The sequence below is a fragment of the Tenrec ecaudatus genome, chromosome 10 (genome assembly GCF_050624435.1).
Source record: "Tenrec ecaudatus isolate mTenEca1 chromosome 10, mTenEca1.hap1, whole genome shotgun sequence".
Lineage (NCBI taxonomy): Eukaryota > Metazoa > Chordata > Mammalia > Afrosoricida > Tenrecidae > Tenrec > Tenrec ecaudatus.
Window position 1 is genome coordinate 111,141,438 of NC_134539.1, and position 19,323 is coordinate 111,160,760.

Sequence of the window (19,323 nt, forward strand, 5' to 3'; positions counted from 1 at the left end):
GGTCCCCTCCCTTTAAGGTTCACTAAGCTTTGCAAAAACGAGTCCTTGGTAGCGCAGTGGGTTAGGCGCTGGGCTGCTAACTGCAAAGCAGTGGGTCCAACAAACCCACAGATGGGGCCGTCTGCTCCGGCAAAGATCCAGTCTTAGAAACCGTATGTATGCAGGGTCACTGTGTGTCGGAATTGTTTGATAGCAGTGGGTTTGGCTTTTGGTTTTTTTAGAGCGTTGCCAAGTTTGCCTTCCATAATTTCCATGAGCTCCTGATCTATTTAATAAACATTTCCCTAGCAACCTTTATGCTCTTCATAAGCGGCTTGTCTACGTATGCCTGCAGCCAAATGATTGATAAGTAGTTTCCTCAGAAAAAAGGGGGGAGGGGTCCTTTAGAGGAAAAGAGACAGATTTATGCCCATGGTATTGGGCAAGAGGATTCTTTAAAAAAAAATCATTTTATTGGGGGCTCGTACAACTCTTATCACAATCCATACATGCATCCGCTGTGTCAAGCACATTTGTACATTTGTTGCCATCATCATTCTCAAAACATTTGCTTTCTGCTTGAGCCCTTGGTATCAGCTCATTTCTCCCCTCCCTCTCTGCTCCCCTCTGCCTCATGAACCCTTGATCATTTATAAGTTATTATTTTGTCATATCTCACACAATGTCCAACGTCTCCCTTCACCCACTTTTCTGTTGTTCATCCCCCAGGGAGGAGGTAAGAAGATCCTTGATGTAATTAATGTTTGTGTGTGTCCATTTTCCTCAAAACAAGAGATGTATCCTAAGATGGGAAGTTCTGAACACCTCTTAGGAGCTCACAATTACAAACCATTGGGCCTATCGACTGATCAAACAAGGAGTCTTTCTACGGGGACAAGAACCGTCCCACCATCTATCTAGTTCAAACGCCAAATGTCGTGGGTGCGGTGGACTTTCTAAAACGGCAGCCCTCTTTATGCAACAATCATCCACGGAAAATACAAGTTGCCCACTGCCAGGCATCACAGAAAGTCACACAAAGGCACTGATAATGTGGGGGAGGGGGGGGACGACTCTTCTGTCCCTTTCTAAACCAGAACACTGTTGGAAAGGAAGCCCAAGCCCGATGGCCTGAGAACCAACCTCTTAATGTATCCAAACAGCAGGGTCCAGCAGGGCAGCCCCAGACATGCTCTTCTCTTGCTTTAAGTCAGTCCTATAGGTGGTCCCTCCCGGAAGACAGGGACCAGCTTTCTCTTCTCATGGGCGGGGTGGTTGGGGGAGGCCGGTCCTTGCTTCTGGCTGCACTGAGCTAAGGCAGGTTTCACACAAAGCTACCACCAGGCTATGCCACGAAGGCACTGCTAGCCTTTACCCACCTGAGGCAGGGGAACCAGCACCTGGGCACACCTACTCAGGGCTGGGTCCTTTGAGGGAGGGGCTCTGAAAAGCTCTGGGAAGCATGGAGCTAGATCACTGGAATTGTCCCACAAACTTTCTGAAGTCCCCTCACATGTGTACAGACGGTCTCTGGAGACACATACAAGAAACTGCTCGTGGTGGCTGCTTCAAGAGTGACCATTGGGGACATACTATTTTTCCCCCTGTGAACCCTTCATTTTATGTCCCATCGGAAGGGACTAACTTACCTGCTCCAGCTGCTTGGGTAACACTATGTGTGTGATCCTACACATTTATAGATGTAGGACTGCATTCGCGACACCACCCCTCCCACCCACCCCCCAAGAGAACATACAGGTCACCACGAAGAACAGTGGTTTTCTATCTCTGGAAAGAGATTTAACTTTTAAATTAAAAAATAATAATAAATGGGGGGAAAGGGTAAGTGGAAAAACTGGTGTTAAACATATGCTGGAGAAAGGGCTCTTAATGACTCTGTAGCGTAAACAGCGAGCAGTTAAGCCATAAACCAAGCTGAGGACCAAGCCAGCAGGCAGACAAGCCCCTCTCTCATCTCCAAGGACCCGAGCAGGCCAGCGGGTTTTGTTGGGGAGGGGGCAGGGCAGGGGGAAGATCTATATATTTGCCTGGAAACCATTGGCTCTGTGGCAGTCATCAACTGAAAAACGGACTCAGATGAGCTCAGAAGTCACTAACTGAGCCTTCACTGGAAGGCAGTGTTTCGAAGGGCGTTTCAAAACCAGAATGTTCGACCACAGTCCCTGCAAATTAGTGCTGCCCACAACAGCCCAGGGAGAGTGAGTATGTTCAAGTGGCATTAAGTAGTAGTTCACGCTTACGAACATTTGCGAAAGCTTAGAATAATAATACACCAAAGGTGGGAGTCAGGGACCTTCAACAAGAGAAGTGTTCTTTCCTCTCCACCCACCCTCCCCCCAGGCCGGCCCAATGTGGCAAGGCATTGATTCCAAGTCATCTTCCTGCCTATCATTCAACATGTCAGAATCCTCATGTGTCCAACTCCAAAACGGCCTTAGCAGGCTCACGTGCCATCGTGAACGGGCAAAATGCACAAGATTTTTAAAATCCACTTCAAATTAAGGTGAAATGTTCAAAATAAAGCTGATTTGCCTTAAAAAAATGAAGTCAACTATTAAGAAAAATAAATCCGTCCACACAAGGCTGATGGATAGCTTGGTAGCGAGTCAATGTCTATGACCAGGATTAAAACAAAACACTTAGCAGCCAGCCCACGCTCCACCTGCTGGTGATGGGGGAGGTCACAGAGGTTACGAAAATAGACTCCCCCAGGCTCTACGAGTACCTTAAGGCAGGCGTCCTCAAACTACGGCCCGGGCCACATGCAGCCTCGCCAAGGGCATTTATCCAGCCCGCCGGGTGTTTTTGCCCCGTTTGGTTTTGTACTTCAAAATTAGATATGTGCAGTGTGCATAGGACTTTGTTCATAATTTTTTTTAAACTATAGTCCAGTCCTCCAACGGGTCTAAGGGACAATGAACCAGCCCCTGTTTAAAAATTGGAGGACCCCTGTCTTAAGGAGCCAGTGGGAAGGCAGGTGGTGGGATGGGGGAGAAGTAGTCACAGCAGACTGGGAGCAGGACGCTCACCTCTACCCTGATGGTCAGGGCGCATCTGCAGAAATCCAATGCACTGCCACTCCACACGCACTCAGCATCCTTCAAGATACAACTTACATCCGAGAGCGAGAGTGTGCCCGTCGATCACCTGCCCCTGCCATGGTTCTCCGGACTGGGGGCCAACCAATGGGAAGGCTGTCCATTATCAAAAGGGCAAAAGGAGAAATTCTGCAAATTACCAATTCATGACTCAACTCAACCCTTACACAGGGTCTAGAGCTTATACCAGCTCTTAAACGCACACTGAGAAACAGAGCGATCCATTAGGACCAAGCATGGGGTCACTTCAGTCTATCTTTCCTTTAGAGGGAAGCAATAAATAGCTAAATTATCCATCAGGATAAATGTTAAGTTCCCCGTGATAAATAGGTTCACCCAAGGAGAGAGGTGGGCTGCATGGTACCGAGGACTTGAAATTAGCTGGGTTGGAAGTTGGTGGAGTGAGTGGCTCATGGACCACTATATACTGGGAGTTCCTGAGTAGTGATGCAAAGGTGCTTGGCTTCAAACTGAAAGGTTGGAGATTCAGGTCAACCTTGAGGTGCCTTGGAAGAAAGGCCTGGCAATCTACTTCTAAAAAATCAGTCACTATCCCGACACAATGGCTGGAGCCAAAGTGGGTGAACAAGTAAATGTGGTGAAGAAAGCTGATGGTGCCCGGCTATCAAAAGAGATAGTGACTGGGGTCTTAAAGGCTTGAAGATAAACAAGCGGCCATCTAGCTCAGAAGCAACAAAGTCCACATGGAAGAACACACCAGCCTGTGTGATCGAGTGGCCCCAAAGGGATCAGTTACCAGGCATCAAAGAACAAAAAATCATATCATTGACTGCACACCTCCATGATAGGATCGCTGAAGACAAATGGGTGCATAAGCAAATGTGGTGAAGAAAGCTGATGGTGCCCGGCTATCAAAAGAGATAGTGTCTGGGGTCTTAAAGGCTTGAAGGTGAACAAGTGGCCATCTAGCTCAGAAGCAAATAAGCCCACATGGAAGAAGCACACCGGCCAGTGCGATCACGAGGTACCAAGGGACCAGGTATAAGGCATCATGCAAAAAAAAAAAAAAGATATAAGTATGTGTATGTATGTGTATATGTATATGTATATATGTATATATATACCACATTGAATGAAGGGGGAAGTGCAGAGTGGAGACCCAAGGCCCAAGTGTCGGCCAATGGAGATCCCCTCATAGAGGGGTTTAGGAGAGGAGATGGGTTAATTAGGGTGTGAGGTAGTATCGATGAAAAACACAGCTTTCCCCCAGATCCTGGATGCTTCCTCCCCCCAACTACCATGATCCGAATTCTACCTTGCAGGGCTGGATAGGACAGAGGCTGTACACTGGTACATATAAGGGCTGGAGGTACAGGGAATCCAGGGTGGATGATACCTTCAGGAACAAGGGTGTGAGGGACAATGCTGGGAGAGTGGAGGGTGAGTGGGTTGGAAAGGGGGAACTGATTACAAGGATCCACATGTGACCTCCTCCCTGGGAGAGGGACAGCAGAGAAGGGGGAAGGGAGACTCCGGATAGGGCAGGATATGACAAAATAACGATGTATAAATTACCAAGAGCACATGGGGGAGGGGGGAGAAGGGAGGGAGGGGAAAAAAAAGAGGACCTGATGCAGGGGGCTTGGGTGGAGAGCAAATGCTTTGAGAATGATTGAGGCGGGGAATGTATGGATGTGCTTTATACAATTGATGTATGTATATGTATGGATGGTGATAAGAGTTGTTTGAGTCCCTAATAAAATGTAAAAAAAGAAAAAAAAATCAGTCACTAAAGAGTCTGCGGAGCCAGACTCTACTCTGACACAAACGAGGCTGCCATGAGTCGGAATTAACTGCTTTACAAACCTGAAGGCGGCCTCTAGCAGCATGTCCTGGGATTTAAATCTTTTTAATATTTTTGCCAACTGCCTGGATACAGATTAGGAAAGGACCATGATTCAGAGCTAGCACGGAGCGATGATGACCGTGCCAGACTGTATCACCATGTTAAAAAACTCTTCATCCCAGACTCAGTCCTTCCAAGATGTCAGACCTAATCACATCTACATGAATTAATCCTCAACAATAATAAACAGAAGATTGTGGACTCTGTTCTCAAGTGTCAGGTAGAAGATTGATGAAAAGGGGGGAATGGAAAGTTGACAGCATTGATGACTGTATAACCCCACTCGATGGGACCAAACAATAGAATTGTCTGTGAATGGATATATTGGATTGCGTAAGATTCGTCAATAAAAGTATTATATTCAAAAATTGATGAAAAAGACACTGGTACTTCGGTTGCCCCAAAGGTTAGTGAGCCAACAGGTTATGGTGTGGCTGTCAGGGAAGCTAGCATAATCTTAGACAAAGGTGATATAAGCCTAGACAGTTTCTATGATCCAAGAGAAGCTAAGCATACCTGAGTGGCTGAGGCAGGCCACATTGAAATTATATATTCAGGTGTGGGGACCACCCTTTAAGAGGGGTCCCAGACAATTGTGGAGAAGGCTCCGAAGTGAACAGGCAGAAAATGTGAGCCCTATCAGTCAACAGTCCACTTGGCTGGATTAGGCTTCTGAGTGGTTTAGCAGGTAAGGAGTCATCTTTCTTTGATTAGATCTAGGGTGATGAAATTACCTTGATGATCAATTTTGCCAGGAGTGACCAGTCCACTGGAAGGGAGTTTCCTCAGCAGTGTGGGAATATATGTGGTGCTTGGGCAAAGCTCATTTGCCTTTTGATGGGTCTGGATTCTGCATATGACTCAAGTCTTTGGACTTGAGTCAGTCGTCTGTGGTAGTGCCTGCCAGTCATGGCAGTTGTTAACAGCCTATCATCTTACCTGTGGACCTTGTCTGCTGTCTGATCTGCTGATCGTGGGTTCATCAGACCCTTCAGCTACGTGCAGCAGGCCTTCTGCCTGACATCTGATCCATGGACTTGGAACTTGCCATTTCCTTGAGATGAACACAATCTATCCACCTATCTACATCTATGTACACATACGTACACACACATTTTACTGGTCTCGCTTCTGTCGAGAACTTGTATTTTCAGATGGTATATCCCAGTCCTGTTTTAAAGGTCCCCTTCTTTTAGAGGGAAATGTTTATGAAAGAAATGACAGGATGCCTGGGACGGGTTTCCTAAGTCAAGCAGAAGGTCACCAGAAAAAAGATACTTCCCCGAGCTGGATGGACACAGTGGTTGCAACCGTGAGTGAAAACACAGCCACGAGGGTGAGGGTGGTGCGAGACCAGGTATGAGGCAGAGGGCACAACTAGAAAGCACACCTCAGCAGCAGGAAAGAAATGAAGAGACATGCAAGAGTGGGATGTGCGAGGCCAAGAATTACACTTGGGGCGGCGGGTGGCAAGGAGTAGCCTCGAGATGTAAAAAGGCCAAGAATTCCTCTCTTCTATAAGATGACTAGCACATAAAACGTACTATTAACTACCCACCCACCCCTTGGAGTGAATATTTAAATGGAATTTGCTATGGGCCAGACATACTTCTAAGCCACTTTTCAAATGTTAGATCACTTCATTCTTAACAATCCTATTGGGCAGCTAGCTTCTGGCTAGCCAGCTACTGAGTGCCTTCAGGTACCTGGCAAAACCCGTGGGCCTGAGAAAGTGCGCGTCACCTGATTTCTGGTGGCTTGTTTTTCTGGCGTAGACTTCCAGGCTTCTCTGTAAAGGCACCCCTGGATGGACTCAAACCTCCAGCCTGCAGCTGAGCTGATTAACTGTTTGGATGACCCCACTGTACCAACCAGGAAAGGAGGAACGAGTTTAGCATTCTTTTGCCTCATTGTCACATTAACAGAAAAGTGACAAGGCCTCGGTTTGCTTACCTCCTACGCCAGATATTGTAAACAATCACTATTAATAAAGGAGGCGGAGTCCTGGTGATGTAATGGGTTACACGTTGGGCTGCTAACCACAAGGTCAGCAGTTTGAAACTACCAGCCACTCCACAGAAGAAAGATGAGGCTTTCTACTCCCAGAAAGAGTTAGTCTTGGAAACCCACAGGGGTTAGTTCTACCCTGACCTATAGGGGTGTAGAGTCAGAAATTGACTTGATGGCAGTGGGTTTTTAAATAAGGGAGAACTTTTTTAAGGCCCATAGGTGTAAACAACTTTTTTAAGTTATAGTCAGGTGCGTGCCCCTAAACTGAAAACACTGCTCTTACACCTCCATTCCCTTCAAGGCCAGAGAGTGACACTGTGATTGTTCTCTATTCACATTGTCCCGCCCAATCTTTACATTTCTCCTCCAACTCTGAAAAATGAGGAACAGATGAGGGGCTGAGCTGGGAACCAGCAGGATCGAAAGGAAACTGGCCAGACCTGATCGAATTTAAAGGGACAGGAGGCAATGTCCTCTGGCTCTAAACAGACTAAAATCCATTCTGATTTTCATCACAGTGAGCATGCACCAGAGAGACAAATAAAAAACCGACTCACTCATCTGGAGAAAATTCTCCTGAGAAAACCACGGGAAACCTTATCCCTGGAACAGCAAACACCCACCACACCCTGGTTTGGGTGCTCCAACAGCGAGAGCCAAGATCTAAAACCAGCCGGGCCACAGAGAAATGGCACCCGGCGTTACTGCGATGGTGTTTATCTCACAATGTTTACATCGAATGTTGTCAGAGAAAGAAACACCCTAACTCCTTTCCAGCCTCTTATTGTTTTGTAGCAAGGATTCTTTTTTCTGTCTGTCTACCCATCTGCCCTTCCCCAGGCGGCATGGCGTTCACACAAAAACACATTGTGTTTCTGGTCCAAGAGCTATGGCCAGAAAGCAGTTGAAAATGTATGTTTGCTTTTCATCACAGACGCCACCACGGAACCAAAGTTTCCATTACGGGGTTTCACTCCAGAGCAGCCGCACTCCAGCAACTTCCAGTTACCCCACTCCCGACTTGTCAGAAACCAGAAGGCACATCTTGGAGACTGCACAGGAAGGTGGAGAGGCGGTTTCTGGAAAGCTCAGAAAAGGGAGGCCCATTGAGTCCTAGGACCCCGGCAGGACACCTGAGGTTCCACTTTGTCTCTGAACAAAAGCATGAAAGCAGCCCCAGCCCGGGGCTTTGCAGAGGATGAAAGGGGTGGGGGTGGGGATTTTACTGAGTATGAAAAGGCACAGGAAAGGTCTCCAGGAAAGGAAGCCTGGGCTCCCCACGCCTCCTTCCACGTATTAGCAAATATCCTATGCGGCTCAGCAATGACCGCCCACTGCAGAGCGTCCTGTGTGTACACGGAAGAGCAGTGAGGCTTTCTGTTCCCATAAAGAGTTACAATCTCGGGGTATCTCAGGGGTATTGGGTCACTGGGGGGTGTCACCCTCTTGAAGTGATGATGATTGTTGTTGGGGGGGGGGCCAGGGTGGGGGTTGGTATATAAAAACCAGGGCTGATGAATCTACAGAGTCAGCAAGTGGAATAAGGGTTTGGTGGGGAGGAGGGCACAGAGGTGGTAGTGGGGTGAAGGGGTGATGACGTCAAGGGGTCCGTTTCAAAAAACAGTATCTGGAAACTGATTGTGGTAGTTCCTGTACAATTCTGCTGGACGTGAATGAACTATGGAATAATTTGGTATATATATTAATCCCAATTAATAAAACATTTTTAAAACAGTTTCAGAAATCCACAGGGGCAGTTCTACCCTGTCCTCTAGGGCAGCGGTTCTCAACCTGTGGGTTGAACAACCTTTTCACAGGGGTCGCCCGATTCATCATAGCAGCAAAATGACAGCAATGAAGTAGCAACGACAATAATGTTATGGTTGGGGGGTCACCACCACAGGAGGCGCTGCATGACAGGGTCGCAGTGGTAGAAGTTGAGAACCACTGCTCTAGGGTCACTGAGAGTCGGAATTGACTGGGTGGTAGTGAATCTGGTTTGGTTTGGTTTCCTGTGCACACTGAGAATGAACCCACACAAAATCCGTTTTGTCCAGAAGGGAACTTTGCGCTCCCTCCCCTCCCACCATGGGAGAAGTTTTGACTTGACTGATTTTAAAGACAATGTCACCAGCGGGGAGAACTGAGCTGACCTTGCCCTAACTGCACTCAGCTCCTGTTCGCTCCAGTGACCTTGATCGGATCGATGGTTTTCTTTGCCTTTAATTCTCCAACTTCAACAGAATTTGAAAAGTCAAGGCGCTTCGTATCTATTGATTCCTCGTTGCCGGGGAGAAGACATGCAAGGTGCTAGAGAAACACATGATGTTTGTGAAATAGGAAAGCATGGAATGAAAGGTCTGCAGATTGGAGACTTTGTAATAGTCTGAGATTCTTTGTGACACTTCAGAAACAGAGTTTCAAGCGACGTTGGTGGCACAGCGGTGAGCATAGCTGCCTTCCAGAATTGGACGTAAACCCTTTCCTATTTTTTGAGCCCGGAATCCCAGGGAAATGTATTTGCCAAGGGAAGAACTGGGGACTCGCCCAGCTGGGAAATTGATTTGTTCAAGTGCTGGCTGAAGAATTCATTAAGATACAAAACCAAACAAAGACACCCACATATTATATACAGGATACACAATTACACCACTCTAATAATATTGCCATAACATCAAGCTAAGTAACAGCAGAATTTGCGTGCCCCAGAAGTCACGAGAGAGGCTTACAAAGTATCAGTCTCGAACTCACAAGCCTGCTTTCCCTGACCAGATTATCCAAGCCTAGGCACCATAATGGAGGCCTGGTGGCATAGTGGGTTACACTATGTTAACCACAAAGCCAGTCGTTGGAAATGACCGACCGGGAGATCAAAGGGAGAAAAGTGAGGCTCTCTACTCCTATAAAATGGTACAGTCTTGGAAACCCACAGGGGCAGTTCTACCCTGTCCAATAGGGTCACTAAGCATCTGAATTGGCTCAATGGCGGTGAGGTACCATATATACTCATGTATAAGCCGAGTTTTTTCAGCACATTTTTAAATGCTGTTTTGGGATAAAATTAGGTGCCTCGGCTGATATTCAGGTTGCCTTATACTCGAGTATCTACGGTATTTAGTTTTACAAACACCTTAACACAATTATCTCCCAGTCAGGCCCTTGATTCCCTCTTGTCCTCTAGGAGTTTACTGTCTAGTGGAAAAGACAAACAAACAAACAAAAAACACTACAAAAGTCTGAGCCTAGGACCTGAAGAAGCTCCCAGGAGAAACATCCCGCCTGATGGAAGGCAAGGGCCCCATGGATCAATTTGGAAGTTCCACGGTCCACCAGCTGGAAGGAGAAAGAGAAGGGCAGGTGCTCCAGAGGGACAAATCCAACAGAGTACACGCATGGTGAGCTGGCGCTGGGGAATAGTCAGGGCGCAGGCTTGTCAGGACAATGGTACAAGGTGTCATTCTGGACTTGCCATTTCATTCCAGAAACCGTCTAGAGCCAGGGTTTACAGGCCAGCCTGTCCGTGCGTTATTTCTGGTCCCCAACAAGGTGAGGGGAGCCCTGCTTGTATAGTGGTTACACATTGGGCTGCGATCCACATGGTCGGCAGTTCAAAACCACCAGCAGCCCTGCTAGAGAAAGACTGGGTTTTCTACTCCTAAACACAGTTATGGTCTTGGAAACCCACAGTGGGTCCATAAGAGTCGGCATTGACTCATTGATGGCGAGTTTGGTTTGGTTAACAAGGTCGGTACCAACGTTGGGAGATAAGGCCTTAACAACTGACAGCAGCAGAGACATGCCAGCAGCACCCACACGTCATTTAAATGTATATGTTAATATATACGGATAACTATAAAAGAATCAAAACAAAAATTTTTCCCTGAAATTAAAAATTCAGGCGTTATAGGGTTAACACCCCCCACATTAGTCTTGGAGAGAGTCACAAACCAGTGTGTGACTGACTGGCTTGGAGAAAACAAATTAAAAACAAAGACACCTGACCCTCAGCCACAGCTAGATGGAGAAGCTCTGGTCCAGAGAGCCATTTCAACTAGATGGGGAAGCTCTGGTCCAGAGAGCCATTTCAAGGAGTCAGGACAGAAAACAGGGAGCCCCAGGAGGGCACAGATAACACGGGATCCTCCGAGCACTGATGAGGGGAGAGTGCCACTGCAGAGGTCAAAGTGGGAAGACACACACTGGTGCCCGTGTGGATGTGAGGGGTGAGGGGGGAGGAGATGCATCAAGGATGGCATCTGGGATTCGGACAATTTACTTTAAACATAATGACGAGGGAGACCACACGACTATGAAAGGGCTTGGAGGGTAACGATCTCTCTCAAAAGCCGAACTCACTGTCCCGCCCAGAGTCCGCGCTCACTCCCAACACCCTCCAGGACAAGGAAGAGCTGCCCGGTGGGCTTCGGAGGCTGGAAATCCGCACAGGAGTAGAACGGCTCCTCCTCCTCTCCCCAAGGAGAAGCGGATGGTTTCAAACTACTGACCTCTCCGTGAGCAGCCCAGAGCGTCACCCACCACACCCCGAGGGCTGCCACCAGGACCTGGGAGTGCCCTGAAGGAAACACAATTGATACTCTGACCAAACGCAGAAAACAAAGTGCTCTGCTGGATAACACTGGGCCCTGCTGGGCATTTCATGCGGGAGGAAGGAAAGCGCACCCTCTGCCAAACCAGCCACCCACCGTTCTTAGGTTGCTGTAGTGTCCACCCTGGGTGTGGCAAGCGGTTAACATACTGGGCCATGAACCGAGAGGCCGGTGGTTCAAGTCCACAGGAGGCACCTTGGAAAAAGGGTCTGGTGATCGACTTTTGAATAGTCCAGTCCATGAAGATTCCACAGAGCACATTTCTACTCGGAGACATGTGGCCATCGCCAAGAAACAGCACGGACTAGAGAGCCAACAATCGGTGTCCACTTGCCCCATGAAGCAAAATCATGCAGGAAGGAGCCCAGATGGGGCCAGCTGGAGCCCCAAAACAATTAGAAAAGGGCATTCCCAAGGGCCCAGTTTCCCCCATGGGGGAACTTCTTTCCGTTGAACTCTGGTTCACAAAGCAACCCTTGTCAGAAGGCAGATCTATGAGCAAGAACCGCTAGTGGGCCATGCCTGAAATGCTAACTGCAAGAGGCGTTTGAAAGCCCAAATGGCTTTCTACCTGAGCAGACGTCTCCCCACAGCATTCCGGAGCGCAGGACAGAGGCAGGTCCGTATGGGGACGTACTGCTACGACTCATGGCACCGTCCGTTTCCCACTTAAAAATGAGCAGCAGCCTCCTCGCTGCCCAGATTTAACCAGTCAGGGACGACCCGCTCAACAGCTCTGGCTTAACCACACGATGAACACGTCAGAACTCACTGGTAAGCTCTTTTGAGAGCTGGTACCCTTTATCACACCTGGGCTTCACCTATCCGCAGTATCCAGGTGTGCCTCAACAGGCAGCTCTTTTTTTGTTTAATCATTTTATTGGGGGCTCATACAACTCTCATCACAATCCATACATACATCAATATGTAAAGCACATTTGTACATTCACTGCCCTCATCATTCTCAGAACATTTGCTCTCCACGTAAGCCCTTGGCATCAGCTCCTCATTTGTTCCCTCCCTCCCCACGGCAGCTCTTTAAACATCAGTCACATCCCAGCCTTGAAGGACTAAGATTAGTTCATATGCCCTGACTTTGGCTGTTGTGCGCTTCTTTCTCCCCGGTTATCATCTCTTCTAAGCAGCTCCTTCACCATCTCCCCCAGAAGACTTGCAAAAATAGTTTGCTTCAAAAAGGAAAAGAAATATACCCCTCGTCGCTGTGTAGCAGTTGTGTGAAGTGATGGGTACCAAGGGCTCGGACTGTGAGATGGATTACTTATATGTTGTAATAATGTATTAGCCAATAGTCAGCATTTACTGAGCACGGCCAGGCCCAGTTGCTGTGGAATCAGTTCCAAAGCAGGGTGACCCCGGGTAGAACCGCGTGCCACAGGGCTCCCAGTGTGCTCCCTATTAGAAGTGGATCGCCAGGTCTTTCTTCTGAAGTACCTGTGGGTGGGCTGAACCTCCAATCCTCTGTTAGCCACGTGTTTGGGACACTGGGGACATTCTGCACTCTGCTCCTGTTGACCCTGGCTGGCTCTAAACTCTACACTTACCTATTCGCTCCTGTTTTCTTTACAGCAGGTAGTATTGTCTCCAAGGAGCCCTGGTGGCACAATGGTTCAGTGCTCAGCGGCTAACGGAAAAGTTGCTCTGAGAAAAGCCCTTGTGGTCTGCTCCTACAGATGACCACCTCTAAGACCCTTTGGGGCAGTTCTGCTCAGTCACGTAGAGTTTGTTCCACGTGGCAATCAGCGCAGTGGCACGTGAGGACAACAGAATCATCTCCGTGCTACAGGGGAGGAGCCGGTGCAACAGAGATGCTGAGCAACTCGCTCGAAATCACACAGTTAATAAGTGACCGAGCTAAGCCCCTAACTTGGGGGGCAGATGGATGAAACAACCACAACTCTAGACTGCTTTCATTATGCGGAGGGGAAAGACCAGATTTAAAACTACATTGCAAATAAAGGGACCAGGAGACACTCTGGAAGAAATTTACCCTTGTTCCTGTCATTGGATTCTGGTTTCTTCTTAGTTTGGTCCAAGTCCTGGAAGCACGGACACCAGGACAAGCCTGTCCTGATTGGTCCAGACCAGACCCTTTGGGAGGAAGTCAGACATTCCCAATCTATAAAGCTATGGCCTTTTGCTGCTTTGCACCACCCTCAACATGAATATCGTACTGAAGGTGAGAAGACCCAGTGAGGGACCCAAACTGCTCTATCTTTCTCCCACAGAAGAGCTGGCGGGTTTGAAGAGCCAACCTCTTAGTTAGATCTGTTTCACCAGGGCTCCTTAATGAGCTCACAGTGTCCTAGAAAATGCCCTCTCAGTGGGTAGGGTATTTGGATAGAGGGAGGAAGAGAGGATGCATCAGACTGCACAATATTCTTTAGGTAGAAACTCAATCATGCCCCATACAAAGAGCTGAAGCAATTCGGGAAAATGCTAGACTGAGCCTCTGGTTTGGTCGGAGCCCATGGGAGCCACCCAGAGCAGCAAGAAACCAGTCACAAGACTGCAGGAGGATGGCCCCCTAGGCCTTAGAGGAGCAGGAGGACCGGAGATGCTAGACCAATGTCCATGCGCCACAACTTTTGCCTGCCAACACAGAGGGGTAGGGAGGGAGTTCTGGAACCAAGCCAGAACCAGAGAGGGGCTGTGGGTCCTGTTCCTCTGATGTCAGCACTCCCCCAGTGACCAAATATTTCCCTTAGAGTTTTAAGACCGGGCCAGTATGCACTTCTACTGTGCTGGCGTGGCCCCTGAAGACTGACTCTCCAGTTTTCACAACTGAAAACCTTCTACTAATCCAAAGACGGAGACCTCCCTGAAGACCAGCTATTTCCCTCCAACAAGTCTCAGTCATTCTTTTCGGAACCCTGGAAAAAATGTCTAGCAGAAAGAACTAAATAAAAAGGCAAAACTACTTATTCAAACAAGTCCAACTGCCTTCACTTCAGGAGTATGGGCTTCTTGGCAAAACTGCTCTGAAACCCACTCAAAGTTCTATCATCTAAATATGATTCCATATAATGCGCGTGTGTTGGGGATGCCGCAACACCCAAGCTCCCAGGGCTTTTTCGTCTTCCTCTGATAGAAGGAGAAGAGGCTCAGCCTTTGGAAAAGAATTGAAAACAAAAGCTAAGAGGCTGGAATCCTTTCATTTGCTGCTTTCTCACCGCTCCAAGCAAGGTGAGGCGGTCCAGGCAAAACACAGGCTTAACATGTATGGTCCTCCAGACTTCCTTACTATACAAAGGAGGAAATTAATAAAAGCGGGGGGTGGGGGGGAAGAAATACCACATGGTATTTTCTTTCCCAGCCATAATTTTTCAATTTTCTTTTGTGACATGCCAGCCAATAACTAATTAGAACCATAATCCTTCGTTATCCCAGTGGGAAAGAAGTATACAAAGGAATTTAAAGAACAAATGTTAATGGGAACTTAAAAAAAAATTGTTAATTTGGAACTTCAGTTTCCTTCCATTGTAAAACAAAACTCCCTTCTTGAGAGCCATTTTTTAAGAGCTGGTGAGATGATCCAACCGGAGTCCATTGACCACAGGCCCGCCCACCCAAGCACCTAAGCCCTGGAGGTGCCACTGCCCTGTCAAGGAATGGAGTCCCGGGGGGGCGGGGGGGTCATGTGGTTACTGTGCCTGTTTGCCAACTGGACAGTTGAGGGTTCCACTCCACCTGAGGTGCCTCGGAAGAAACACCAGGAAAATCAGTCACTGAAATCCCTGTGGAGCACAGATCCACTCAGCCACAGCTAAGATGGCCAGGAGCAGGGAGGCGTAAGTTATCAAGTGGGTAGAGTGAGCCCAATTTCATACACTCTATCAACCCCCGCCCAGGGACTAAGGAGCCCCATTTCAAACAGGAGAGACACCTGCTCAAAGTTACAGAGGAGAAATTTGTTCAGTTTCTGATTGGTGTCAAGCGGCCAAAACATTCTTTTCAAAGCGAGTACCAAAAAATATCTCCAAAAGAACTAAGCTTACTGCCGTCGAGTTGATGCCAACTCAGCGACCCTAGACAGCGGTTCTCAACCTGTGGGTTGCGACCCTTTTGGGGGTCGAATGACCCTTTCACAGGGGTCACCCAATTCATAACAGTAGCAAAATAACAATGATGAAGTAGCAACGAAAATAATTTTATGGTGGGGGCGGTGGGGTCACCACCACATGAGGAACTGTATCAAAGGGTCGCAGCATGAGGAAGGTTGAGAACCACTGCCTTATAAGAACAGGGTAGCACTGCCCCTGTGGGTTTTCAAGACTAATTCTTTACGAAGAGTCGAATGCCTCATCTTTCTCTCAAGGTTCGGTGAGTGGTTTCAAACTGCTGACCTTGTGGGTAGCAATCCAACATGTTAATTCCCAAGGATCTGCCACTGTCCAGAACCAGCACAACTAGAGCCTTTTTCTTTGGAAGTTCACCCCCAATGAAGGTGTCTGGGTAAGACCGTGAGCTACTTATTCCTGACCATGAAGGGTGGCAGGGGCTGGTTGTAGAGAACAATGCGTCAGAAAAACGGGAGGAAAAATAAAGCTTTAAGATGCACACTACTGTCATTTCCGCATGTGCAGCAGCACCCTGAATAGTATTTTCATGAGTCTGTCCCGTCATTGAGCCTCTCCTCCTGGTGGAGTTAGGATCTAGGGTAGGGCACAGACACTGTTGGAATGTATACTGGGACTGGGCTGAACACACAGGGCCAGGCATGGTCCACGTCTACCAAATACTCTCCCTCTCCTAAAAAAGACTTCTAATATTTGCAAAGCATCTCAGTGGGCTTCATGTTTTCACTCTCTTAGGCAAATCTATTTCATAATCTGTGAAAAACACAAAATAATAACCCTGGGTCTGCAACATTGGACCCCCAATCTCTGTTTTCAAATGGAGTCCTAGTGGCAAGTGGTTATGCGTCATGCTGCTAACTATGATAAGGTCACCAGATCGAAACCACCAGCCAGGTTCATGAGAGAACGGGGCTTTCTGCTCCTACACAGAATTACAATCTCAGAAACACACAGGGGTGCCCATTCTGTCCTGTAGGGTCACTTGGAGTTAGAATTGACTCAATGGCAGTAAGTTTGGTATATTTTCAAAATCTAGAAATCATTCATATTATCCAACAAGGGCATGATTTTAAGCAGGCATCGGTTGGCAATAAAACTTGACAGAGCATGAAAATAGTTTCTAGCACATCACCTTTCTGAGCGCTATTTGTCCCAAACTGAGTACCTTTTCGTTAGCTCCCAAGAAGGATGATAGAAGCTACCACCAAGGTGCAGGAGAGGGAGGAAGGGGGTAGAGAGGGAAAGAAAAGCAAACAGTAAGGTTTCCCGTATTTTAAAGCAAAAAGTAACAGTCAGGCATATTCAGTCCCTATCAATCATACAAATCAAGTAGGGGCAAAATAACCTCAAATGTGGTCACCAGGCCAAGTTTTGCCTCCATGTGGTTAGTGGGCCCTTGTTTCTTTAAAGTTAACTTTACAGGCTCTATTTGTTAAGCTGTATTTCAAACTATCAATCCCAAGTCTGTGCCTTACAGTGCTTCAGAATGGAGGGTCTACTTGAGACATTTGGAGCTCCGGTCAAAGAAAGCCCTTTGCTCGCGGTTCCGTAAAAGCACATGTGCTACCATCTTGCCAAGAGGAGCCCAACCGCCCCGAACAGCCCTGCTTCCAATGCTCTCCCGAGTCGGCGATTTGCCTCCGTAAAGGAATGGCATCCACCCACTGCAACAGGCCCACGCAGAGGACTCCAAGAAACGTTTTTCTGTTTCCATTCATTCCAGAATTTCCTGAAGTCTGTTTGACTAAAATAGACAGCTTTATCCGACAGATGTATTCAGACACTCAAAGTGATTTCATTTCTGGGAGACGTGAAAAGTTGACGTGCGTCGGGTGGGTAGACGCTTCCCCAGAACCACGTTGTTCAGAAAGTCGATCAGCATATGATTCTAAGCATGCCCGGCACCGTGGCCCGGCCGGCAACTCAGAGGTCTGCAAGGCATCTGGGGAGGGAAGCTGGGCCAGCGAAGGGGGAAAGGGGGTGGTGAAGGGCAAGAGGGGATTTCAACGCTCCTCCTTCTCGTCCAAAGCCCTGAGTCTGCAGTGGGCATCCCAGGGAGGGGGGCAGTCGCGCGCCCCCCAGTCCCCAGTCGCAGGGGGAGGGGAGCAGCCCGGCCCAGGAATGCAGATTTTTCTCTGGGAAAGGAAACTTCCTGGTCGAGCATTATGGGTAGGGGGCTGGCACCCTCCCCCACGGACTACAGGTATCTGCAGGGTGTCAAGTGGCTGAGGGAAGGCAAGGACTCCTCCCAGCATTTAAGGGGCTGGGGGGCGGGGGCCTGGAGGAAGGGGTGCGGTCACCGAGTTTGGGCCGCAGTGAGCCTCCAGCTCCGGTGCGTGTGCGGACAGAGGGCAGGCTCTGGACCCCTCAGGGCACAAGCCCCGGTCAGGGAAGCCGAGGGGTGTCAAGCTTCCCCCCGCCTCGGCACCGGAGTTCGAGTGGCCCCCACCGAGACCCCAAACCGGCGGGGTCCTGAAATGGGGGGTGGGAGCATGAAAAAGGGAAGGGGGACAGGAGGGGACGAGCGAGCAAAGATGGAGAAGGGGGACGGGGCGCAGCGGGGGTGGTGGGCGGGAAGCGCGGGGGATCAGCCTCCGGGGGTCGCGCGGGCAGCGCCCGGAGGCCGGAGGGGGGGGGGAGGTGGGGGCGCCACCGCGGCCCGCGCCGCTCACCTTCCTGTGCTTCTCCTTGTAGGGCAGCGCCAGCCACGGCATGTCCTGCACGAAGTCCTGCCACTGCCGCTGGTCCTGGTCCGAGGATACGAAGACGATCTCCAGGCGGCGGCGCGGCTCGGGCTCGGCGGCCGCCCCAGCCCCGGCCCCGGCCCCGGCCCCGGCCCCCGGCCCGGCCGCCGCGTCCCCCCGCAGGCGGCCGTAGAAGGCGGCCAGGCTGGCGCTGAGCTGCGCGCAGGGGGCGCTCAGGCTGCAGCCGAAGTAGAGCCCGAGCAGCGAGATGCCGCGGGCGCCCAGCGAGTGCACGTCCACCTCCTCGCCGCCGCCCGTCACCAGCTTTTCGCCCAGCAGCTCCTCCAGGAAGCCCGACATCCTGGCCCACCGCAGCCCCGGCACGCGGGCGGCCAGGCGGCGCCGACCCCGCTCCTCAGGTCCGCGCGGCGGGCGGAGGCGGCCAGGCGGCGGCGGCAGCGGCGGCGGCGGGCGCGGGTGAGCCCAGAGCCCCGCCCACGCCGGGCCCGCCCGCGCCACGCCCCCCGGCCGAGCCACGCCCCCGGCCCGCCCCGCGCCACGCCCCCCGTGGCCGCCCGCCCGGGTTCGCGCCCCCGAGGCCCGCGCTGTCCTCGCGGGGGCGGGGTGGGCGTGAGGACGCTGTCCGCCGCAGCGCGGTTGGCGCCCGGTGGTCCAGGTGCGCGCGAGGCAGGCCTGGCGAGAAAGCTGAGCGGAAGCACTCCGCTGCAGCAGGCTGCCCGGGGCCTGAGCCGAGGAAGGAGCAGGGTCCGCAGAGCCGGCGCGTGCTGACGTTGCCGCGGGGTCCGACGGAGAGTCCGCCCTTGGCCTCCGCCTTCTCATCTTCTGGACGTTCGTCTTCGCCAGAGCTCCCCCCGCCCCCCACATGCCTGCCCCCTTGTCCCACCCACTCCTTCACCCCCTCCTCTTTCTTTCCGTAGGCCATTGCCGACCCTCTGACCT

The 19,323-nt window shown here is 50.1% G+C and overlaps 1 protein-coding gene across 1 annotated transcript in view; it reads right to left on the bottom strand.

The window, feature by feature from the left end:
* Window positions 1–18,823, bottom strand: part of NXN (nucleoredoxin) — a 161,344-nt gene extending 142,521 nt beyond the window's left edge. Inside the window, exon 1 of the mRNA XM_075561248.1 lies at window positions 18,352–18,823. Coding sequence (XP_075417363.1) covers window positions 18,352–18,723 — 372 coding nt within the window. The 5' untranslated portion in view covers window positions 18,724–18,823. The remainder of the gene's footprint in view (window positions 1–18,351) is intronic.
* Between the last annotated feature and the right edge of the window lie 500 nt (window positions 18,824–19,323).